Below are 22124 nucleotides of genomic sequence, written 5' to 3' on the forward strand. Positions count from 1 at the left end.
AACTAGAAAATGATAACTAAAAGCGCTGGGTCACCGACCCAGGACCATGACATAAAGCCAAAAGCAAAGCAGCTGAGCTCCATCACGCTATTGGGGTGATCTGTGATAATCTTACCATTGTTGAGGTAATCTCGGTGTGGGTAATGAAGTTCTTGTGGTTGTCTGACAGTTAGTTTTTAGTCTCACCGAGAATATGCGATTAAATAAATTCATTGTAGCTCTCTTGAGGAACCAATTATATATATATAAATACAATAACATCATTAACGGATAATGAAAATAAAAAGAAACATTATTTTCTAACATAATCAGCATGCTGAGCCTCCTTTAATCGCACTTACACTGAATCTAGCAATAACTTTTTCCACCTGTTAAGTGGGACAGCGAGGTGCAGTAGTGCCAGTGTTTTCCTCTTTTAGGCCCCACGCAATTCCAGAAACACACTAACATGAAATTTGAGTTGATGCCCTGTGCGTAGTGAGGAAAATATTGTTGAATGGCATCAAATATTTTGTTGTTAACAGCTAATGTCTGCATGTGAGAACTGTGATAATAGATTCGGCATTTTAAAATGTTCCCTAACAGTTGTCCTGAACTTAATGATGGAAATTCTGACTTCCCACATCTGCAGAGACACTGAAAAAAATTAAGTGCTTATATAAAGATGAGAGCGGCTTAAGCATGAGACAGAATCAGTCAGAATTTATGTTGTGTTTAATTTCAGGGGAGTTCTTGAGCTCAAGTGGCCATTACTTCTGTGGGGCGAAGTTTTTTTCCTAGCTGAACCGCAGGTTTCCATTTGCTATTGTCCTAATCTAAAAGATTATTTTAGATTATTTATTTTATTATTTTATCCATAATAATAATAATTATATTATCCATGTGCCATTAGACCAACCCTTCTGAATTTTTATTATATTATTATAATCATATATATACTCCTGATGATTATATATGATTATATATATAACTGTGATGTTATATGTGCTGCGAGTGGAGAGCGAGACTAAAATATCATTAGCATGTCACAATAAAGGTTTATGGCAGGAATAAGCAGTACTTCTGATACACAAACCACACTCAGAAGATCAAGTGATTGCGGCTGGTTTTCTTGTCTTCTGATTTATGTTTAGCTGTTTTATTGATTTCATTGATCGTTCGCAGAGTATTCAGGATGTTTCACAACAGAATGAAATAGTTTCTGGCTTGTAAGTGGAACACATTTTTATTTTTTGATAATAAAAATAAAAATACAATTAAATATGAAAATGAAATAAAATTTAAACATTTATTTATTTATAACTTTTATATACTCACTTGCCAGGGGGATATTTTGGTGAGTCCATGCAAATTGTAACCTCAGCTTAGCTCCCAGGACTGGGTGCAGTCTTCTGCTGCTCTAGCTAATCTGTGTATTTAGACATGTTCTGTATATCTTTAGTTACTGTTGCCTTCCTATCAAAGCAGTCTGCCCCTTTTCCTCTGACCTCTGACATCAACAAGGTTTTTTTTTCACTCAGAGAACTGCTGCTCATTGGATATTTTCTCTTCTTCAAACCATTGTCAGTAAACCCTAGAGATGGTTGTGCACAGAGTTGCTGCCATTGCTGCTCATTAGATATTTGCAGTAATGAACAGTTAAATCAGGGTACGTAATAAGGTGGCAGTTGAATGGCCTGACAATTTATGCAAAAAACAAACAAACTTGGTTCCATTAGAGTGATTTTTGTCCTACTCACTGAATATGACCGTTTGCATTGTGTTACAGATCAGCAAGTGTTTTCCTGCTTTGTGTGCAGTAATTTTTTGTGTTAGCGGTTAATCATGCAGAGACTAAACAATATATGTAATGAACTGTGTGTGTAACTGGTGTGTTTTTGTGTGTGTTTCAGTTTTCTTCTGGTGTTCAGCTGCTTAGTGCTGTCCGTGTTCTCCACCATCCCCGAACACCAGAAAGCCGCAAACCAAGGTCTCTTCATCCTGGTAGGACCCCCTTCTTCCCTCTAGTTTCCCCTCTTGTTTATACTTATACAAACACATTTATGGCAGCTCCAGTGCACATCGTCACACGCTGTCCTTGCATGCATGCCGTCTCACTTGCTGCAGTCCATCCATGCGTGCTTGCGTATGTGCTTTTCTTTACCGTTAGCGGCGCAGATAGCCATGTAAGCAGGTGGGAGGATTCAGGTGTTGTTGACTGCGCAGGAAATCACAGACATGATGCACTAATCCTAATAGCTATCCCTTAATCCCCTCTCTTCCTCTGTACTTCAGCTGCTTTAGTGAAAGGTAATGGACACCCTTTTCCTCCTTCCTAACCTGACTCGTCCTCTCTCAGCCACCTTTTCCCCCTCTCTCTTCCCACCTTGCGCTTCATAACGTGTTATTTAATGGTAGTACTCTTCACTTCCACATTCCCTCCCTTCACTCTTTCGATCAATCACCTGGCCATTAGCAGACAATCACCCATTAGTGGATTTTACTTACATGAACATTTGCTCTAATGACAGATTGGTTCAGCGCATTATAAACTGTCTGCACGGTCCAGAAACCTGAAAGCAGGAAAGACGCGTGGAAAATGGTTTGACTTGAGTCAGAACTCTAAAGCTGTTAAATTTTCAGTTTAGAAACTGAACATATGACACGAATGTCCCTGGCTACGGTTTTTCTCTCTCTGCTAAGACCTTTAAAATGATATCATGGGAAAGGTTTAATAAACAGAGTGCAGGGAATGTAAATCATGTTATGAAGATTCACATTAGTTCATGTGTTACTGTAAAAAAATGTAAAATATACTTCCCAGCTAGATGTTCATCACATGCAGTGTGACATATTGTGTACTTTTCATGTTACCATGATCCTTTCCACAGCACTGATATTTTTCCTTTTGTTTTTCTTTGTGGTCTCTCAACATAGAGGCTGTGTTGAGTTCACTTGAAAGGTAACATGGTCCTTTTTCCGAAAAAGGCGTTTAGCGTGTGGCTACAACACAAGCTGAACATAACCATGATCCAAAATGGATCACTGGCAACTTGATAGACGTTGGGCAGATAAACACCAGATTGCTACTTTAAATAAAATAGACAGCTCTGTTTGGGAGGCAGTTGGTGAGCGTGACACTGGTTTAACAATTTAATGGGAACCCTGTAAAATGATGATTAGTTGAACAAACATAACTGACCCCTCTTTCACTCTGTGTGTGTCGCTTGCAGGAATTTGTCATGATCGTGGTGTTTGGCTTGGAGTACTTCATCAGGGTTTGGGCAGCCGGATGTTGCTGCAGATACCGAGGATGGAAAGGACGACTGAAATTTGCCAGGAAGCCTTTTTGTGTCATAGGTTAGAGTGTGTTTATTTGTGTTTTCCACCTGTTTTCTACTGATTTGGTGCTGAAAAAGCAGCTTAAAGTTGGAACCACTGACATTTATGGCATTAAGAGGGGGTGAAATTTCATAATTCACAGAAGGATCCTGTAAGGGATGTTTCTCCTCTTATGGGAATTGCCTCTATAATAGCTACATTATGTAACACTGAAATAAGCCTGCGCCACGTCGCTGGAAAATATGTGAAACTATTAATGTATTCATATAAAAGTATCCCTCGGGTGCTGTTTCTTTCTTTGTCATGATGTGAACATCTTCTCTCTAGACTTCATTGTGTTCGTGGCGTCACTGGGAGTGATTGCAGCAGGCACGCAGGGCAACATCTTTGCTACGTCCGCCCTGCGCAGCATGCGTTTTCTTCAGATTTTGCGTATGGTACGCATGGACCGACGAGGAGGCACCTGGAAACTTCTGGGCTCCGTGGTGTATGCTCACAGCAAGGTGGGAATGAGAGGCTGATAAATATGCAGTTAGGTCCCTATGTTTTTGGGCGGTGACACAAAGTAAGATTTTCAAAAGTAGCTTAAATAAGAGTTTTTCAAATCAAACAATGGCCAAATCAGTTTCTTAATTCCAGCACAACAGAGCAGCTTTTCAGTTACTGAAGTCAAAACTGGAGGTGGAGAAACCCACGAACAAGCAAGGAGGAAAAATGGCTTTCAATGATGCCCCTGGGATCTACACTTCAGTCCCTAAATGCAAAATTTCATCTGCATATTAAAAACAATCATTTAGCTTGGCAGTTATTTTAAACCTGTGAAAATGGGGAGCTGTGTATAACAACGTCTGTAGTTTCTGAACAGTTAACGTAATACTTTGGTAAAAACTTTCAAGTAAAAGTGAAATTTGCACTTCAGTGGCATGGTGATTGTTTGATGTAAAATCCACTGTGGTGGTGTACGTTGTCCAAACTCATCATACACATGTTCTGACATGTAAACACTGTTTATCTGGTTTATGTTTAAGCAATAACATTTCATTGATTAAGTTGTACACTGAAAATGAAAAGTAAGCTAATACACAGTAGCCACTTGCAACATTATGGATTATTATAAGAGCAGAGAGGAGGCTGAGGGCTGCCATTAAAAGGCCCGCGATGACATGATGGGAACTAATGGGATAAATATCTCAATAGCTTTCAGCGTCAAGGAATATCTTGTGACTCTAATGGATGACCAGCCGTTGTTTGATTACATTCACAGGCCTCAAACATCAAACTCGCTGCTCATTTCTGGCAAATTAGCTGTTACCTTGTTGTGCTGACTTCCTCGCCTGTCACCCAGCATTCGGTTGGAGAACACCTATATACGGCTGTCATGATGATAATGGTGATGAATTGATGCATCAGCTGTCAGAGCAGCCAAGTCAAAGTGGAAGCCAAATGTGATTATGATGAGATTTTAGCCCATAATGATAATAGAGATACAGCAGAGACTGTGGTGGATTGTGATGCTGCTGACAGGTGTGACTAATACCACTGTCTGTCTCACAGGAGTTGATCACAGCCTGGTACATAGGTTTCCTGGTCCTGATCTTTGCCTCCTTCCTCGTCTACCTGGCAGAGAAAGACATCAACTCAGACTTCAACACTTATGCAGACTCCCTCTGGTGGGGGACTGTGAGTATTGCTAACTGTGCCCATATTTGGACTCCCTTTGCAAACATCCCTTTATCATCTTATCATCTGTGATTTAAATGCTCGAGTATACCCAGATGGGATCTATAAATTAAGATTCAGGAGGTGGTAAATGTGTTGTTTTTGGCCAGTTTGTTTAAAGAAGACTCAGTTGTAGGTGAGTGATTGTTGTGTTATCTGAATGTGCATTTCACAAACCTTTAGGTATGTGAGCTGTGCATTTTGTCTGTCTGACTGTCAACAAGACTGCAAAAAATCTGCCAGGCTGAGTTCCACAATGGAGCAAGAGCAATAGAAGAGCCCATTAAGTTTTGGCGTGGATCCACAGAGCTTCTATTAAACTTCTCACTCTTAGTCTTAGAGGAGGGTTCAGCGTGAGATAATTCACAGTGATTTCTAGTCACTGCAAAACATGTCATGAAAGATTGCTGTGGTTTTTAAATTGACAGAAATCACGGGTGGAAGTGAGTGCACTTTCATATCAGATCTTTTTTGTGGGAGTAACTTCAGCTTTCGTGAATATATGCTTGAAAAAATTGGCTCTTTGTAAAAGAAACAGTGCAACATGTCAGTGCAGTTTTTGAAAACTGGTAATTTATTAGGCCTCTTCTATTTTGAGCTCGAGATCTGTATTTCTTCCTCTACTCAGATAACTTTAACTACGATTGGCTACGGTGACAAGACCCCTCATACGTGGCAGGGACGGCTCCTAGCTGCCGGCTTTGCTCTTCTGGGAGTCTCTTTCTTTGCCCTGCCTGCTGTAAGTCTCCTATATTTACTCACAGTTCGCGACTGCTTCGGCATTGCCCAAAGTCACGAGTTGCACTCCTGACATTAATTTGATCTTTGACCCTCAGGGAATTTTGGGGTCAGGCTTTGCCTTAAAGGTTCAAGAGCAACACAGGCAGAAACACTTTGAGAAGAGGAGGATGCCTGCAGCAAACCTGATACAGGTGACGGCCACAGCAAGAGTCTCAAAAGCTGTTTCATTCACACTCAAGCAGGAAACCACACAGGCTGCTAACTTTCGCTGTTTTTATCGCTTTGTGTTTTTTTTTTCTTCAGGCTGCATGGCGTCTCTACTCAACAGATGCCAAACACTCCTATCTAACAGCTACTTGGTACTTCTACGACAGCATGTTGCCTTCTTTCAGGTAGGCGCTCCTACCAGGCTGAGCACTGAGTGGATTCAGCCATCAGAAATCTGCGGGCACCTTTGGCCGTGTTTGGTTGGAGTGTAAAGGCAGACAGAGATTTGAGAGTTGCATCAGAACATTTCTCAAAAAGCAAATCCTGAAACATGTAGAGAAGTTTGTGGTTTGGTTTCTGCTCATGCGTTCATATCGCTGCACACATCATGTCTGCTACCTGCAACCCTCTCTCAGTTAAACTGAGGATTGTAGTGACAGAAATGATTTTGATTTGCTCTCCATTTATTATTTAAGATTTCTGCCACCTCGTTTATTTTTTCAGATTTTTCTTCTACGCAGTGGTTTCTTACGTTTTGCATTTATGTATTAATTTGACTAATTTTTATTTTCTTAAAAGGAGGGGAACCTGAGAAACATGAAGAGACACATGCATCTGTTTACATTTAAATTAAGTCAGACTTGCACTGCCCGATTCTTACTCTTCACACATGTACAGTACCGTGCAAAGTCTTGAACTACTCCTCATTTCTTTATGTTTTGTTACCTGGCAATTATCAGAGGAATGCTTTGTTTGTTTATTTATTCATTTTCTTAAGCCACTTAACATTGTCCTACGAATCATTCAAGCAAAAAAAAGAAATAAAGCGCTGAACCAGTTCTGCTTCTGTGTCTAACAGACGACAAAGAACCAAGGTTGAATTGTATCAGTTTAAAGAAACTGAACATGTGGACAAATGGCAGCTCTAATACAACTATCTGTAGCAGATAGTTGTATTAGATCTACCACTGTCTGATCTGATCTGTGATCAAAAAGTGTCAAAACTGATGGAATTATGAACACAAAAAAGCCCACTGATTTAGTACCATATGGAAATCATCTGATTTGTAACGGCTTCATTTTTCAGGATTGCAGTGATCACAAACACATTGCCTATTGAGTGAAAGCAAGCCTGCATAAAAAACACACAAAGAAACACTATCAGTCATGGATTGGCCTCCCCAGAGCCCAGACATCAACATTATTGATCATGCTGGCAAAGAACCGAACAAAAGGTAGCCAACAGAAGAGCTTTGAATGTCCTTCAAGGAGTCTGAAGAAATATTACTGAAGACTAGGGCTGCCACGATTAGTCGACTAGTCACGATTATGTCGACTATCAAAATCGTCGACGACTAATTTAATAGTCGACGCGTCGTTTGAAGCTTTGTAAGATCACAAAAGACGCAGGAATCAGTAGTAGGATTTAAGAGTGTAATAATGGACTGAAACAGAAGATGGCAGCACTGCATGTCCAAGGATGCCAGCTGCCGTTAAACCCCGAAGAAGAAGAAACTGTGTCCCAGAATTCATAGCGCGGCCCATCGCGGCCCTGCTTAGTTTCCAACAATGGCGGCAGCTGGTTAGTTTTAATATTATTCTTATTATTCTTTCTGGGTCACAAAATAAACGTTTAACATATTTTCAGGCGAGAATGTAGCTGTGTAAACCTCAAATATCTGCTCAGTTTATCAAGACAACACATATTTTCAAAAGCGCTCCGACGTTTTCGGAGACGTCTGTTACCCACTAGCTCGATAGCTAGCCGGGGGCTAGGCTAACTAGAGCCGTGAGAACACCGGACTCCCGGCAGATCGTTTTCAAACCCACCGCCGTCTTTCACTACTCAGGTTAAACATGATATATAAGTCACTTAGATAACTTCAAAATGTTGTTTGGCTTTTTTCAGTGTTTTATTTGTTCCTGAGTAAATCGGTTTGGATGAGATTAAAGTTATAGTTTTTACACAGCTGAATAAACGTCAAGCAGACAGCTGATCATCAGAAGTGTGAGATGCTGGAGAATTTACTCCGGTGTCCTGTTATATTTTAGATAGCAAGGAGTTTATTAAACTCCACCGAAACACTCTGCAAATGTCATTAAAATTTAATAAACTATCATCTTGTCTTTATTTTTAGTTAGCACATACCTTAAACACTTAAAGCTGAAAGCTAATGATAGTTATATAAGAGCAGATGCTGCTGGTGCAATAAGCTGTATGTTCAATGGATGATGATCTGATTAGTCGACTAATCGCAAAAGTAATCGCTGACTAGTCGACTATCAAAATAATCGTTTGTGGCAGCCCTACTGAAGACTGCTTAAAGACTCGATAAGAATGCTCGCCTTTTTCCTAGTATTTTGTGTTTCCATGTATGTTTGCACGTGTTTTTAATATCTCTGTGCACCTATTTCCCATTTTCAAATATAAACAAATCAGCTTTGGCTCAAGACATTTGCACAGTACTCTACATCTTAGATCTTTCATGTATCCCTCTTGTTTTGAGCGTTTGGACCATCGATTTGGCCTTTTTGTTAGTTTTTCCTCCATTTGTTGCCTTTTTGTTCATTTGTTCATGTGTTTTTTGTTTATTTGTGCACGTGGGTGTCAGAGAACTGACGCTACTGTTCAGTCACCTCCAGAGACAGCGTAACACCAAGAAGGTTCTCCACAACTCCTACCACACGCTGCTGTCTGGGCTGCGGCCCTACAGCTCCCCCTACCTGTCGGGGGACAGGTACGCAACAGCCTCACAGTACATCCAGGCAGGGTGACAAAAGTCTGCCTATAGTCCTGCTGTAGGCAATAAGACACAGAACAATACACTCAGCAGGTGTACACATGCAAAAGACACGCTGCTTCCAGAGCTTTCTGCATGTACGCCTTTTATCTAACAGTTCTTCACTAATGTGATCTGAGACCACTGTGTTGCAGGCCCTCCTGCTTCTCTGCATCTTTGTCTGCTTTAGCGCATACTCCTGCCATTTCCACCACCTCTTGCTGTTCACTCACCAGTTTCCTCTTCCTGTCTTCATCTTTCTTCCCCTATTATTTCCATCGTATCTTTTCCATGCCATCCATCCTCCATCTGTTCTCAGGAAGGCAGAAGTTCCATGCAGGTTTGTTCTCCAAGTCATGAGATGTGCTTGTTGAGTAAAGGGCATTCATAGCTGGGATAGATTCATTAGCATAAACTCAAACCAAAGTAACACAGGGCTGTTTATCTAATTTGTAAACAGTGGAGTTATGCATGAGAGCGAAGCACATTAAGGTTTTTGAATATTAAGTTTTGTTGGTAGGATTGTCTCGTTATTGAGGAGCTGCTGTCCCACCGTGATGTTTAATGGACTGTCTTGATGAATATACTCAGGTGAAGCATTACCTTCTACCCTGGCATGACCCTTTCCCACCAACTGATCCCACCTAACTGCTAACTGAGCGTGTCTCAGTAATCCAAACTTGCCTCTCAGAAATATATTTTCCAGTTGAAGGTAAGGGAAGAGGCTGTTTGGACTATTGAGATGTTACACCTCACCCCTCCTCTCTCCGTTTCTTGCTTCTGCTGCGTTTTATCCTCACGGGTAACAACACGTACTCAGGTTGTGTCCCAGAACTTCTCCGCCATCCTCCCCCACTTCTTCCACTCCTCTCTTCCCCTCACTTCCTCTCTCCCTCTGCCTTGTGTGTCTCCCCAGTCAACTCCTCTCTAAAAAGCGGGGTCTCTTCCGGATACACGGTGGCCGCAAGCAGAGGTATCCACGGCAACAAGCCTGTGCACAGGGCACGCTAAATTGTCACAGATCAATACCTAGCATCCTCCTTTAACGGCACATCCTCCTTACCTTGCCTGAAACACCCAAATGATTGTGGGCCAGTGCAGTGATTTAAATGTTTTGTTCATGGAAAAAAAAAAATTCTGATGTGAAATTTTTTTAACAGTAACCACTTAAATTAAAGTAGCACGACTTAGCTGATGCTACAGCATTTCATTTTGTTTTAAGCAATCAACAAGCTGCCATGTGAAACTTCAAACAGTCACTACGTTCTGGTCCACAAATGCTTGCGTGAATCCTTTATTATAAAAACATGCTCTCCTATGTTTTAATATGAGGAAATTTCTCCAAGTTCTTCTTTATTGTAATTGCTGGAGAATGTAGAGCTGAATGTTTTTGTTTTGGCAAAGAAGCGACGAAACCATGTGTTAAAATCACTGCAGAAGTCGTGGGTGATTTACGACTCTGACAAGTTAAACACATGGATTTTGAGGATTTTGAGGACATTGAGTATTCCCTCAAAAATCAGTGACTTTTTACTCTTTGAAAAGTCTGATAAATGTCATGCTCTAGTCTTGCTTCCTGCTTTCATTTCAGTTAGTCAGTTCAGTTTTTAGTCTCTTCTTGGAGAAACTGCTTAAACGATTAAGCATGCTTTCCACTTTCCTGTTCATATTAGTCATATTAGTTTGCAAACAATGTATTCTTTAGTGCTCAAATACTTTAGATTGCATGCAGTATTCCTGCATGGCTGTGGAAAGATTCAGTAAAGTTCGTGGTCCTCAGTGGATCCAAATGATTTTACGTCCTTTCCCAGCAGCATGCAAACTCCTTTCACTCTACCCCCCCCATTTCTTCTACTCTAACCAAAGCATTTCTCATTGCTTGAATGAAATGCGGTTTCCAACAACACTCCCAAGCTGTTTATATTTTCATTTAAATGGCCGGCTACCTTGTAACACATGCAAAACAAAGAGTATATCATCGTAAAAAACAAATTCTTGAGCGAATGACTTGGCCAAAATTGCTCCGTGGTGCATGATGTTTGTGTTGCCTTATGGATCCGTGACAGGAACATGTGAGTGGCCATAGTGTTGGGTTGGACTACAAGTGCATGCTATAACAGCAGCGTTAGGAGTCAATCTTCCGTAGAGAATGGCTGCTAAATAGCTTTTCTACTGTAAAGAGATGACCTCACGTATGGGGCTGACTTGTGGTGAGTGGTATAGAGTACTTAATGAGACACCTTTTATATGGCTGCACTTTGAAGCTAATATTTTGATGCTTATACACCGTTGAACGGATTAAGAGAGCTTTTCTGATGGTAGGTGGAGCATTTTTCCGCCGTCCCAGCACTAGTGCAAGTCTTGAATCAGGTTTCGGGTTTTGATTTTGCTGATTCAGGTGCTGTGATAGGCACATTAAATGAACAAATCCTCAGGGCAGAATGAGTTTCTAGCAATTCAGAGTGCTGCATTTGGACACTGCCTCCATGATAAGTCAGCTAGTCTGTCTTTCGTTGGGACAAAATATAAATGTCTGTCCGTCTCCTTGCTTCGTCTGTTTGTATATGTGATGACTGTTTAGAAAGACAGGCCACATTTTTGGTGTTCTTCCACAATTACTAACAGACTCCTTTCCAACAAGCTCAGGCTGCCCTTCTCTCGCTTCCCTAAGCTCGCAGGATAACACGGTGTAGTGACCTGTAAAGTCAAAGGCATGGACATTGCGATCAGTGACAAAACTGCAGTTTTCCAAAATGAATACCAGTGCCTGCATATGTTTAACTCTTTCTACTTTGCTGTCAGCGGTAAAATAGGCTTTCGGGATCGGATCAGGATGAACAATTCCCGTTCATCCCAAACTATTCGGAACAAGGCTTCGCCGTTGTCCCCTAGCTCTGGTGTCCGCCGCTCTCCCAGCCAGGAGAACGTCCCCGAGGCCACGAGCCCGGGAAAGGTCCAAAAGAGCTGGAGCTTCAATGACCGCACACGCTTCCGCACCTCCCTGCGCCTCAAACCGCGTCCTCCTGTTGATGGTGAGCAGCCCACACACACTTTCTATTCTCTTTGCATTTAAATGTGTCTGAGTAACTCACCGCTGCTCTGCACTAATAGAGGGACTCGGGGAGGACAGCGTGGAAGACAAACCATACTGTGACGTAACAATGGAGGAGGTGATCCCAGCAGTGAAGACGCTTATACGAGCTGTCAGGTGAGTCCTGCCATCAGCTGTACTTCCTGAAATTGAGGTTTTTTTCTTTTTGTGTGAGTGTGAAATAAACATTTGGAGGTCCTTCCTTAATTTTTAAAATTGTATTTCTGTACTTGACATCAAAGACTTAAACACTAGTTTATCTGTATTTTGTCGCAGAAGCTTTAACTGTGGAGTTTTATTGGATAACATATCTTCTATTACAAGTATTTCTTTTATGCTTCAATCATCTCCTCTCTTAGTGACCACGCTGAAGTATAAAACTTGTATTTGCTGATCCATTGTTGTATTTTTGATCTTTTGTAATTTGTGACTTAATTAGAAACATCTCAAATGATACTGAAATAATAATTTCAATACTGAAACCATACCTAATATAGTCTTTTATTGAGCTTTATGGTTGATTCCTTTGTCTCCATCGCACTACAGCCAAGTTTTAGTGATGACACTTTTAGCAGGTTGATATTAGACATCAAAATATTCTCTATTTAATAAAAGAAAATAATATAAAGTCAACTACAGTCATTTGACAAAGAAACTATCTTTCAGCTCTGTCTAGGAGTCAGGATATAATAAAAAAAATCTTTACACTGTCTCGTTACTTATTTGCATGGCTATATGGCTATAATGCACAAAAACCACCTGCAGCATATCAGCACCAACACCTCATACAAACTGTCAAGCATGGTGGTGGAGGGGTGATGACTTGGGCTTGTTTTGCAGCCATAGGACATGAACACCTTGCATTAAGTTGACCATGAACTCCTCTGTACACCAAAGCATTCTAGAGTCAAATGTGAAGACATTTGTCCAACAGCTGAAGCTGGGCCCAAATTGGGTCATCCAACAAGACAATGATCCCCAAACACAAATATACAACAGAAGGGCTGAAAAAGAAAAGAATCAAGATGTCGCATTGGTCGAGTCAAAGCTCAGACCTCAACCTGATTGAAAAGCTGTGGAGGAACCTTAACAGAGTTTTGCTTAAATGAAGGACCCAAACATTAATGAACTGAAGCAACGCTGTAAAGAAGAACAGGTCAGAAATGCTCCACAGTGATGTGAGAGAGTGATAAAACAATTACTTCAACTTATTGTTGGCAAAGGTAACTCTACAAGCTACTGAATCATGGATTTGTTTAGTTTTACAAATACTGCTTCTGTATTTGGCTTAGCCTTTGTTGAGTAAGTAGTGACACGATGTAATATGTTGCTGTTCTTGCATGGTTGTAGCGCTCCAAGCATAAAGCGACTTTTTTATATTTTCATATGTAAAACCTTTGAACTGACCAAGGTTGTACTTTCTTTTCTACATGAGTGTAGTTTCTCTATTAAATCATAATTTTCAGCTACAAGCCAGAGCTGCTGTCCGTCCTGTTATTGACTGGATAAGATCACTCACCCGCCAGTGGTGGTTCCTATTGTACACAGCCTTCATTAATAGGTGAACATGCCTCTCCTCCATTTAAGAGCTGGCGTGCGCAGATTCAGCTGACTGAGTAAAAATGTCCTCTTAGGAGAGGTAACTGGGCCCTCCTGCAGGCTGGGTTAGTTCCCTCCATGTGACCTTGTGTCTCAGCAGGCCCGACTCATTCATGTGTGAGGTGGCATGACTGGAAAAATGTATTAGAGAGTATACAAGCATCCAGATGATGCTGTGTCATTTCAACAATGACACCAAAAATTAGAAGTTGCTTACACCTGAGCTGAGATTGATGTTAATTCCTATCACGCCGAAAAGTGGAGAGACATGTGGACATAGGTCCAGTGTCCTCCCACCTCATGTACACAGTCACATTCATTCTCACATAATAGTAAGAGATTGTAGCAGAGGAATACTACAATTGCTAGCAAACATCTGGTGTTACGGTCTAGTTTGTCTCCCGGGGTGCAGGTTGGGGTGACGATGAGAGCACATTAAAATGACTCTGGTCCCTGATGTCAGCACTGTACCCTCAGAGCATTTCTCTTGATAGCGTGACAGCGTCTGTGTGGTTCCATATATACTTTAAAAAATAGCGGTTATATGCATAAAATGAAAATCTATATATCATGACATCAGGGATTGTGAAATTCAGCTGTCATTCAACAGTAACTTGTTTTAGACAGATTTCTGGCCTGTAAGTTCATAATATCCCTTTCCCTGATGCAATCACACAAAGGCAGTTGGTAAATCAACTCAAGGTACCAGAGACCAGCTACAACACAAGTGGTGTTGACAACATGTGACTAATTGTAAACATTTCTATTGTCAGCTGAGGCTGTAAACCGTGAGCTGAAAAAGCCAAAGAGGTTATAGAGGTAACACGGGCTAAAAGCAACACTCTTGGTGTAGCCACTCAGTGTGTCTGAGGAGATGTACAGCATATAGTAATCTATTTAAAACTAAGGTACGAATGTGTACGCTAAGTGAAAAAGCCTGCAGTGTAAAAGCACTGAATAAATAAAGTCCATTTAAAGCCAAGAAGGAAAAAATGCAGACTGTGTCAGTCAGTAAACTTAGTGTGTGCAAAACTAAGTACATAAATTTTGTACTACAAGTTCAAGCCTTTATGCTTCAGGATTATTTTACTACATGGCATCTTATAGGACAGTAAAGCTGCTAAACTCTCTCTCATCTCTTGCTTAGTGGGTAAGTTACCATATGTGCTCACCTCTCTCTTTAGATTGAAGGTTGTCAGTTCAAGTGCAGTATGGGACAGTTCTCAAAACCTCTTCTTTTGGTTTATATTGTGTATTATACATCAGCACCCTTTTTTAGAAATGTTTTCCCTCTTCTTATATCTCACATAGAACACTGTAGATATTTTCCTGTGAAGAAAATCATTCCATACTGCAGAGGGAACGCTTTACTACAACGAGTTAACTCTGAACACTGAGGGTGACTACACTTTAAATACAAAAAGTTTTATGGCATAAACAGTTACGACCTTTTGGAGCATTTCCATTAGGTACAGAGTAGCTGCTATCTCATGTACAGTACACCTCCTATGTGTTTATAAGCCATCATCTTTACCTCTAACTTTCTAGCTGCATCAGAGGCGAGCTAGAGAAACATGACCTGCTCTGGAGCAGGTAAGGTGTGTGCAAGTTACCATGGTGACTTCATAGCTTGGAGAAACAACAATCAATTGAATATTTTCTAAGGTTGAAAGAGTATTATGATCGAACAGTAGAGACACAGACACTTAACAAGGGAACAGCTTATGCTGTCAGTCCGATCTGAACCCGAAAAGCTTGATTGTGTTGGAATATTTATTACACTTATGGTCACATAACATGGTTTTGATTACCTGGACAAAGGCCACAGACCAAAATGCATTGATGAAGTTGTTCTTCATACCACACTTGTTGCTTTCCTTCATGCATGTTGGCAAAAGATGTTGTCAGCTGGTGTGAGTGTAAATATTGACTCTTAATATGATAATATGATAATATGCTTAAATTAAACTAGTGAAATAAACTGGAAAAATGGAAGATTATATTACAGCTTTGATTCTTTATTGTATTTATCTGAGGCCTGCCCGCATTTATTATTTCACTAATAAAAACACCAGTCTTGGATTTGTCGCATGGTGTTTTTTAGGTGTCTGTATCTGTGGATACAGCTTGTTAATTTATCACTGGTATCAGATTGGTATCAGTATCATATCAGAAATGGAAAAAGCTGCATCCGTTATAAAGACAGGCAGTTATGAAATGCAGCACATTTGTCTTCTTACCCAACAAGGTCAACAGGACATCTCTGCCCCGTCTCTCAGGTTTTCTAAGTTTGACGCTGTTTAAACCGATCAGACTTTACTCTTGTCCACTTACTAATGAGCTGTCTGAACACAGTGCTTGTTAACACATAGAGTGATGCTTTCTCTTCATTGGGTGCACAGCAGATGGATGTTTACCATTGCAGAGATGATGTATAATGGTTTGATAGTGTAATGCCACTGATAGGCCATTATATGATCTCTCCTCGGGTTTTCACTTGACTCAGCAGATAGCTCTGACCTCAGCTGCTCAGTGCTGCAGACAATAGAAGTGAGGAGCTTCTTATATATAGTGCAGGTGTGTAAACAGCAGGTGCATCACTGTGTTAACACACACACATGCATGCAGCTTCTCAGAAAGGTATTTGATTGGTGTAAGTGAAAACACCACATTTTGCAGCAGGTCTTAGTGCTGATCTTTCACTTTCGGTGAATGTTATTAATCAGTGCCCGGCTGACTGAATAAATGCGTAAATGCCCGTTCTGTTTGCGTATGTGCGAAGGGATTGGTAGTGGGAGAAAGGAGGAGGGTGTGGGGAAATTAGGTCTGGTGTTTTTCTGTATTTCCTTTATTGTAAGTCTCCTCCAAACAAATCCAATAATCTAAAGTACTATGCAAATGTCTTGAGCCGCTGCTGATGTGTTTATATTTATGCTAGAAAAATGGGATACAGGTGCAGACAGTTATTGAAATGTGCAAAAACACATGAAAATACAGTATATGAGGCAAAAACTGAGTTTGTACAAATCTAATGAGCATTAAAGTGAATTTTTGTTATGGCCTTTATTCTTTAACGCAGCCTGAACTCTCTTAGGAAAGCTTTCCTGTAATTTGTAACTTTCTTTGTAGTTGGAATGATTCATAGGTCTGCATTAAGTGGCTTAACAAACAAACAAAACAAATATTCCTCTGAAAATGATCAGGTACAAGGATTGAACTGAAAATGAGTCAAATAGCAGCCAGTGTCAAACAAATAACTCGTCACAAAGAACTTCAGGAAGCCTGGAGAACTATTGCTCAAGCCCACTTTGAAATCTGACTCCTGGGAAGCAAAATATAAAGAAATGATGGCTCAGACGAAGTGACAAAAATAGCTTGGACACGGCCACTATTTATAGTGTTTAATCTTGAATCATCAGATTTTGTGTTCTTTCAGCTGAATATTTTTTAAAGTTATCAGATTTACACATCAAATTTTCCATAAGCATACTTAGCCACGTACTGTAGCTTATAGGGTTTATTCAGTAATCTAGTGAAGGATCAGACCTGCAGGGGCTCACCCTACTTGGCCCACGTAGAATTTGTGTCAGCACAACAGTCGTTTTTAATTCCCAGATAAATCTTTGCCATTTGACACTATCAGAGATCCACCTTTGCTGACTTGCAAAAATATTTGCATTGGCTAAGCAAGCATTTTAGGGCACAATTGACACTTCTATTTGTTCAGTCATTACTGTGTTTTTACGTCTCAGCTTCCGAGAAGTCGGGGGGTGGTGATGGTATCTTTCAGTGAGCAGTGCCAGCTGTAGTGTAGAACTGCGACTGACAGGAAGTTAACTGGAGAGAGAGGGGAGCCCTACTCTTATCCGACTGTGTATTATGAAAACCATATCAGTGGCCAGGAAGGAGAGTCAGCATTTTGAAGAAATCCTTGGAGGATCCAAATCTAAGCCCACCACCCCCTCCCATCCTGTCTCAACCTTTTCTTTTACCCGCACCTGAGGCCCACCCTGGCAAAAAATCTGCACTTACCTGCAAAATAAGAAAAGATCGCCTGAAAAAATACCCCCAAACGCAGAAGTCATCAAGAAATAGAGTGCTGCGAGAGGAGGAGGAGGAGGAGTGTGCTGACGGCTGCTTCGGCACCAGCTGCAGACCTCCACTCCTCCTCCTCGCGCTCCTCTTCTCCTTCGCTTGCACCTTCTCCCTTTCTTTGCAGGACGGTCACTATACAACACGCGGTCACTGGAAATGCAAGAGCTGCAGACCTCAACAAAGGTTACAGTGGTTATTACAGAAAATGACCCCTCGCGCAAGTTGAGATTTCACTGCTCGTGCATCGCCCACATGCGCACTTGTGTTGGTGTGTACATCAGCGAGCAGCAGCTACATTCATGTATGCATTTGTGCTATTACATTATTGTGTTTGTGCACACAGTTACCTATGCATGTGTGTTTTTTATTTCCCAAAACAGCTGAGCATTTCTGATTTCCGGCTTATTACAGCGACTCAGTCGTATGGGGTTGGAGAGATAGGATTGTCTCATAAAAAAAAAATCCCATCTTCCGTCCTTCTGCTTCCTTGCCTTTCCTTCCCTCATTCTCCCAAAACTCTCTTGACATGACGTGAAGGACAATCTATCACAGGGTGTGGAGAAAGCTTGGATGTGTAGCTGTGTCCAGCATGTCTAAGTTGACTAAGTGATAAGAAGGAAATTGAATGACCCATCCAACACAGAAAGCCTGGCGCGCACTCGCACCCATCCTCAAACTTTCCTCTGCTCTCTTCCCGTTATCTCTTGCACTCGCTCTGCTCCTTCCAGCGAAACGTCCGACCAGAACAGCTCTGGCGGCGCATGTTGTCATCGATGTGTTTGCTGCGTACAGTAGTGCTGGCTCGACAATCCTCGGTGTGTGACTCCCCCCACGCCGGGATGTGGATGGTGATGATGCATCCACTGGGAGCCGGAGCAGCTGTGGTCCACCAGTGGCTCCAGTGTGGCTGTCACACTGACAAAAGAGGAAGGGGGAGTGGGGGCTAGAGGCACGTGTGCGTGTGTTACCCGTTTCTGTCCGAAGAAAAGCTGAAACGGCAAATACTGATAAGGAAATGTCTCTGGGAGATGCTCTCATCGTCACAATATATCCACATGGTTTAGCAGGTTTGTGACTGTTACCATTATGCAGCTGTTTGTGAACGATAAGGTCACGCTGACTTTAATTAATCTTGTTATTGTCAAGGTGGGCTGCCTCATGTGATAGCCTCCCACCCCTGCATTCTTCCAAAAGTTCACTCAACCCCCGCTTGTGTGAGCGTGCGCTTTGAAGCCATCTAAAGGTGAACGGAGGAGCATTAACAGTGAGTTCTGTGTGTGTTGTCTGTGTGTAGGATCTTGAAGTTCCTTGTGGCCAAGAGGAAGTTTAAGGAGACACTACGCCCGTACGATGTGAAGGATGTCATAGAGCAGTATTCTGCTGGACACTTGGACATGCTGGGCCGCATCAAGAGCCTGCAGACCAGGTAGCTCTTTTAATTGTGTGTTTCATAGGAAGATATTTTTGTGAATCTGCTCTGAAGCACTCTTTAAAGCTCAACAAACAACATGTTATCTCTTGTTTATTTAACAAAAAAAAAGAAGAAAAATCAGTAGAAGAAGTGACTTGTGGCTCTATGAGGACAGTCTAGAAACTCACTGGCTTTTTGTGTCATGTTTTATCCTTTTAGGGTAATAATCAGTGTTTAGTCAGTCAGGTTCGGATTATGGAAAACATTTTATTTTGAGTGCAGATGAACTTAGGCCAAAAAAGCTAATAAAAAGAAAAAGTTGCATTACTCCTTTACTCTCTGCAAAGATGGTTTAACTGCATGAAGCCAAAGATACTCTGAACACAAAAACCCAAAATATGACTCTGATCCGGACCAAAATGGTTTGGTATCAGATCACAAAGATGTCCTGTTTGTGAACGTCAGAGGCAGCATTTCACAGAATCTGTTGCCTGATAGGCTATTTGGTTTTCGCCAAACATGTACTGCCATGAACTTTAACATTTAACATGCTAACTGACGCCTAGAGTCTGAGTCATAGCTCTGGTTTTTTTTTTGCATATGCTGGGATGTCCTTTCCTGGGGAGATTTCTTGTCTTGAATGTTTTCTACCTCTGAATAATCTTCCTCACTGTTGAAACATGGACCTCAGATTGTTTGGATGGCCTTGTAACCATTCCCCGATTGATGAGCAGCAACGACTGCTCGTTTGTGCAGCTGAACTGAGCTTGTTAAATTAAAGCACCTGAACTCAGTTGTGAAACTATTCACTTTCTCCATTGCCCTCCCATCAATCATGCTGAGCCAAAAAAAGTCTTGTAGTTTTTGGGTATTTACTCTTTATTATGGTTTATTTTTGTGAAAAAGGGTGGACCAGATAATTGGACGAGGAGCTGTTCAGCCAGATAAGAAGACACGTCCTGAAAAGGGAGAGAAGACACAGCCAGAACTGGACTCACTGGATGAGCTAAGCATGATGGGCCGTGTAGTCAAGGTGGAGAAACAGGTAATTCAATTCAATTCAATTCAATTTTATTTATATAGTGCCAAATCACAACAAAAGTCGCCTCAAGGCGCTTCATAGATACAGAGAAAAACCCAACAATCATATGACCCCCTATGAGCAAGCACTTTGGCGACAGTGGGAAGGAAAAACTCCCTTTTAACAGGAAGAAACCTCTGGCAGAACCAGGCTCAGGGAGGGGCGGCCATCTGCTGCGACCGGTTGGGGTGAGAGAAGGAAGACAGGATAAAAGACATGCTGTGGAAGAGAGACAGAGGTTAATAACAGATATGATTCAATGCAGAGAGGTCTGTTAATACATAGTGAGTGAGAAAGGTGACTGGAAAGGAAAAACTCAATGCATCATGGGAATCCCCCGGCAGCCTACGTCTATTGCAGCATAACTAAGGGAGGATTCAGGGTCACCTGGTCCAGCCCTAACTATATGCTTTAGCAAAAAGGAAAGTTTTAAGTCTAATCTTGAAAGTAGAGATAGTGTCTGTCTCCCGAATCCAAACTGGAAGCTGGTTCCACAGCCGAGGAGCCTGAAAACTGAAGGCTCTGACTCCCATTTTACTTTTAAATACTCTAGGAACAACAAGTAGGCCTGCAGAGCGAGAGCGAAGTGCTCTAATAGGGTGATATGGTACTACAAGGTCATTAAGATAAGATGGGGCCTGATTATTTAAGACCTTGTATGTGAGGAGCAGGATTTTGAATTCAATTCTGGATTTAACAGGAAGCCAGTGAAGGGAAGCCAAAACAGGAGAAATCTGCTCTCTCTTTCTAGTCCCTGTCAGCACTCTTGCTGCAGCATTTTGGATTAGCTGAAGGCTTTTCAGTGAGTTTTTTGGACATCCTGATAATAATGAATTACAGTCGTCCAGCCTGGAAGTAATAAATGCATGAACTAGTTTTTCAGCGTCACTCTGAGACAGGATATTTCTAATTTTAGAGATGTTGCGCAAATGGAAGAAAGCAGTCTTACATATTTGTTTAATATGTGCATTGAAGGACATGTCCTGGTCAAAAATGACTCCAAGGTTCCTCACAGTGTTACTGGAGGCCAAGGTAATGCCATCCAGAGTAAGAATCTGGTTAGATACCATATTTCTAAGATTTTCAGGGCCGAGTAATGGAGTAGAGTTTGATATATGAACAGTGGACCTGTTAAAGTGTGTTTTCTTTCTGTTCTGTAGCTCTCATGTGCTGTTAGGAAGTGATGAGATGTAGCTTACATGAGTGCCATTCATGTCTGTGTGTGTTTGTTCAGGTTCAGTCCATAGAAAACAAGCTGGACCTCCTGCTCAACTTTTACTCCCAGTGCCTGAAGAAAGGCTCGTCCAACTTTACCTTGTCCTCCCTCCTCGACCCCGACCTGACTTCTGACTACCACAGCCCCACGGACCAAAGAGACCTCTTCCCCTCTGCTAACACACTCAACATCTCTCAGTCTGAGAGCGGCAACTTGGAATGACAATGAGCTGACTGTTCGAACAAAGGCACAAACCCTTTACAGTATGTCTTCCTAAGGCTGTGTCCTCACTCAGCCTAAATGACTTCTCATCACTTCCTTTCATTTCAGTCTTCACTCTGCATCCCCCCTTTACTTTCCCCCTCGAGTGAACGTTTCCAGCCCGTGGCCAACAGATGGCTCCACCTGACAGGGAGCCACAGCCAAAGCTGCTCACCGCACACACCTCTGAACCCACTACTGTACATGAGGATGGAGATGAAGAAAGGACACGTGAACGACTAATACTTGACTACTGAACCACTCCCAGCCGCTCACTTCATGCTATATACATCGATGCCTAATTTAAAGCTGTAGATAATCGGTGCGGTTCACTGAAGTTTTTTAAAGTTTTAGAGAAATCTTTTGTCCACACCATCAGTTTTCACCAGACACTGATTTGTCTGTGATTACTTTGATAATTTAGGATGGCATCACAGCTCTTGAGTAGCACCAAAGGAGCTGAGACAAGGTGCTCCTGTGGAAAAGGGGAGAATCTCTCAGGCTCGACTGACAGCCACCAGACTCCAGTGGTATCATCTGAACAAAAGGAAGGGGTTAAACGTGTAAATCCTGCTTTAATTGCCCAAACTACACACATGAAA

At 41.6% G+C, this 22124-nt stretch overlaps 1 protein-coding gene across 3 annotated transcripts in view; it reads left to right on the top strand.

The window, feature by feature from the left end:
- Positions 1 to 22124, top strand: part of kcnq4 (potassium voltage-gated channel subfamily Q member 4) — a 61252-nt gene extending 39128 nt beyond the window's left edge. For 2 of the 3 annotated variants that reach the window (XM_080862891.1, XM_080862889.1), the window contains exons 2-15: positions 1893 to 1983; positions 3213 to 3339; positions 3649 to 3824; positions 4876 to 5001; positions 5669 to 5779; positions 5877 to 5972; positions 6085 to 6173; positions 8601 to 8726; positions 9685 to 9741; positions 11571 to 11800; positions 11880 to 11976; positions 18848 to 18979; positions 19871 to 20009; positions 21280 to 22124. In XM_080862891.1, the coding sequence (XP_080719017.1) occupies positions 3222 to 3339; positions 3649 to 3824; positions 4876 to 5001; positions 5669 to 5779; positions 5877 to 5972; positions 6085 to 6173; positions 8601 to 8726; positions 9685 to 9741; positions 11571 to 11800; positions 11880 to 11976; positions 18848 to 18979; positions 19871 to 20009; positions 21280 to 21483 (1701 nt within the window). In that variant the 5' untranslated portion in view covers positions 1893 to 1983; positions 3213 to 3221 and the 3' untranslated portion in view covers positions 21484 to 22124. The remainder of the gene's footprint in view (positions 1 to 1892; positions 1984 to 3212; positions 3340 to 3648; positions 3825 to 4875; positions 5002 to 5668; positions 5780 to 5876; positions 5973 to 6084; positions 6174 to 8600; positions 8727 to 9684; positions 9742 to 11570; positions 11801 to 11879; positions 11977 to 18847; positions 18980 to 19870; positions 20010 to 21279) is intronic. The other variant, XM_080862890.1, reaches the window with a different exon arrangement.

This window comes from Rhamphochromis sp. 'chilingali', assembly GCF_963969265.1.
Source record: "Rhamphochromis sp. 'chilingali' genome assembly, chromosome: 17".
In the NCBI taxonomy this organism is placed as follows: Eukaryota; Metazoa; Chordata; class Actinopteri; order Cichliformes; family Cichlidae; genus Rhamphochromis; species Rhamphochromis sp. 'chilingali'.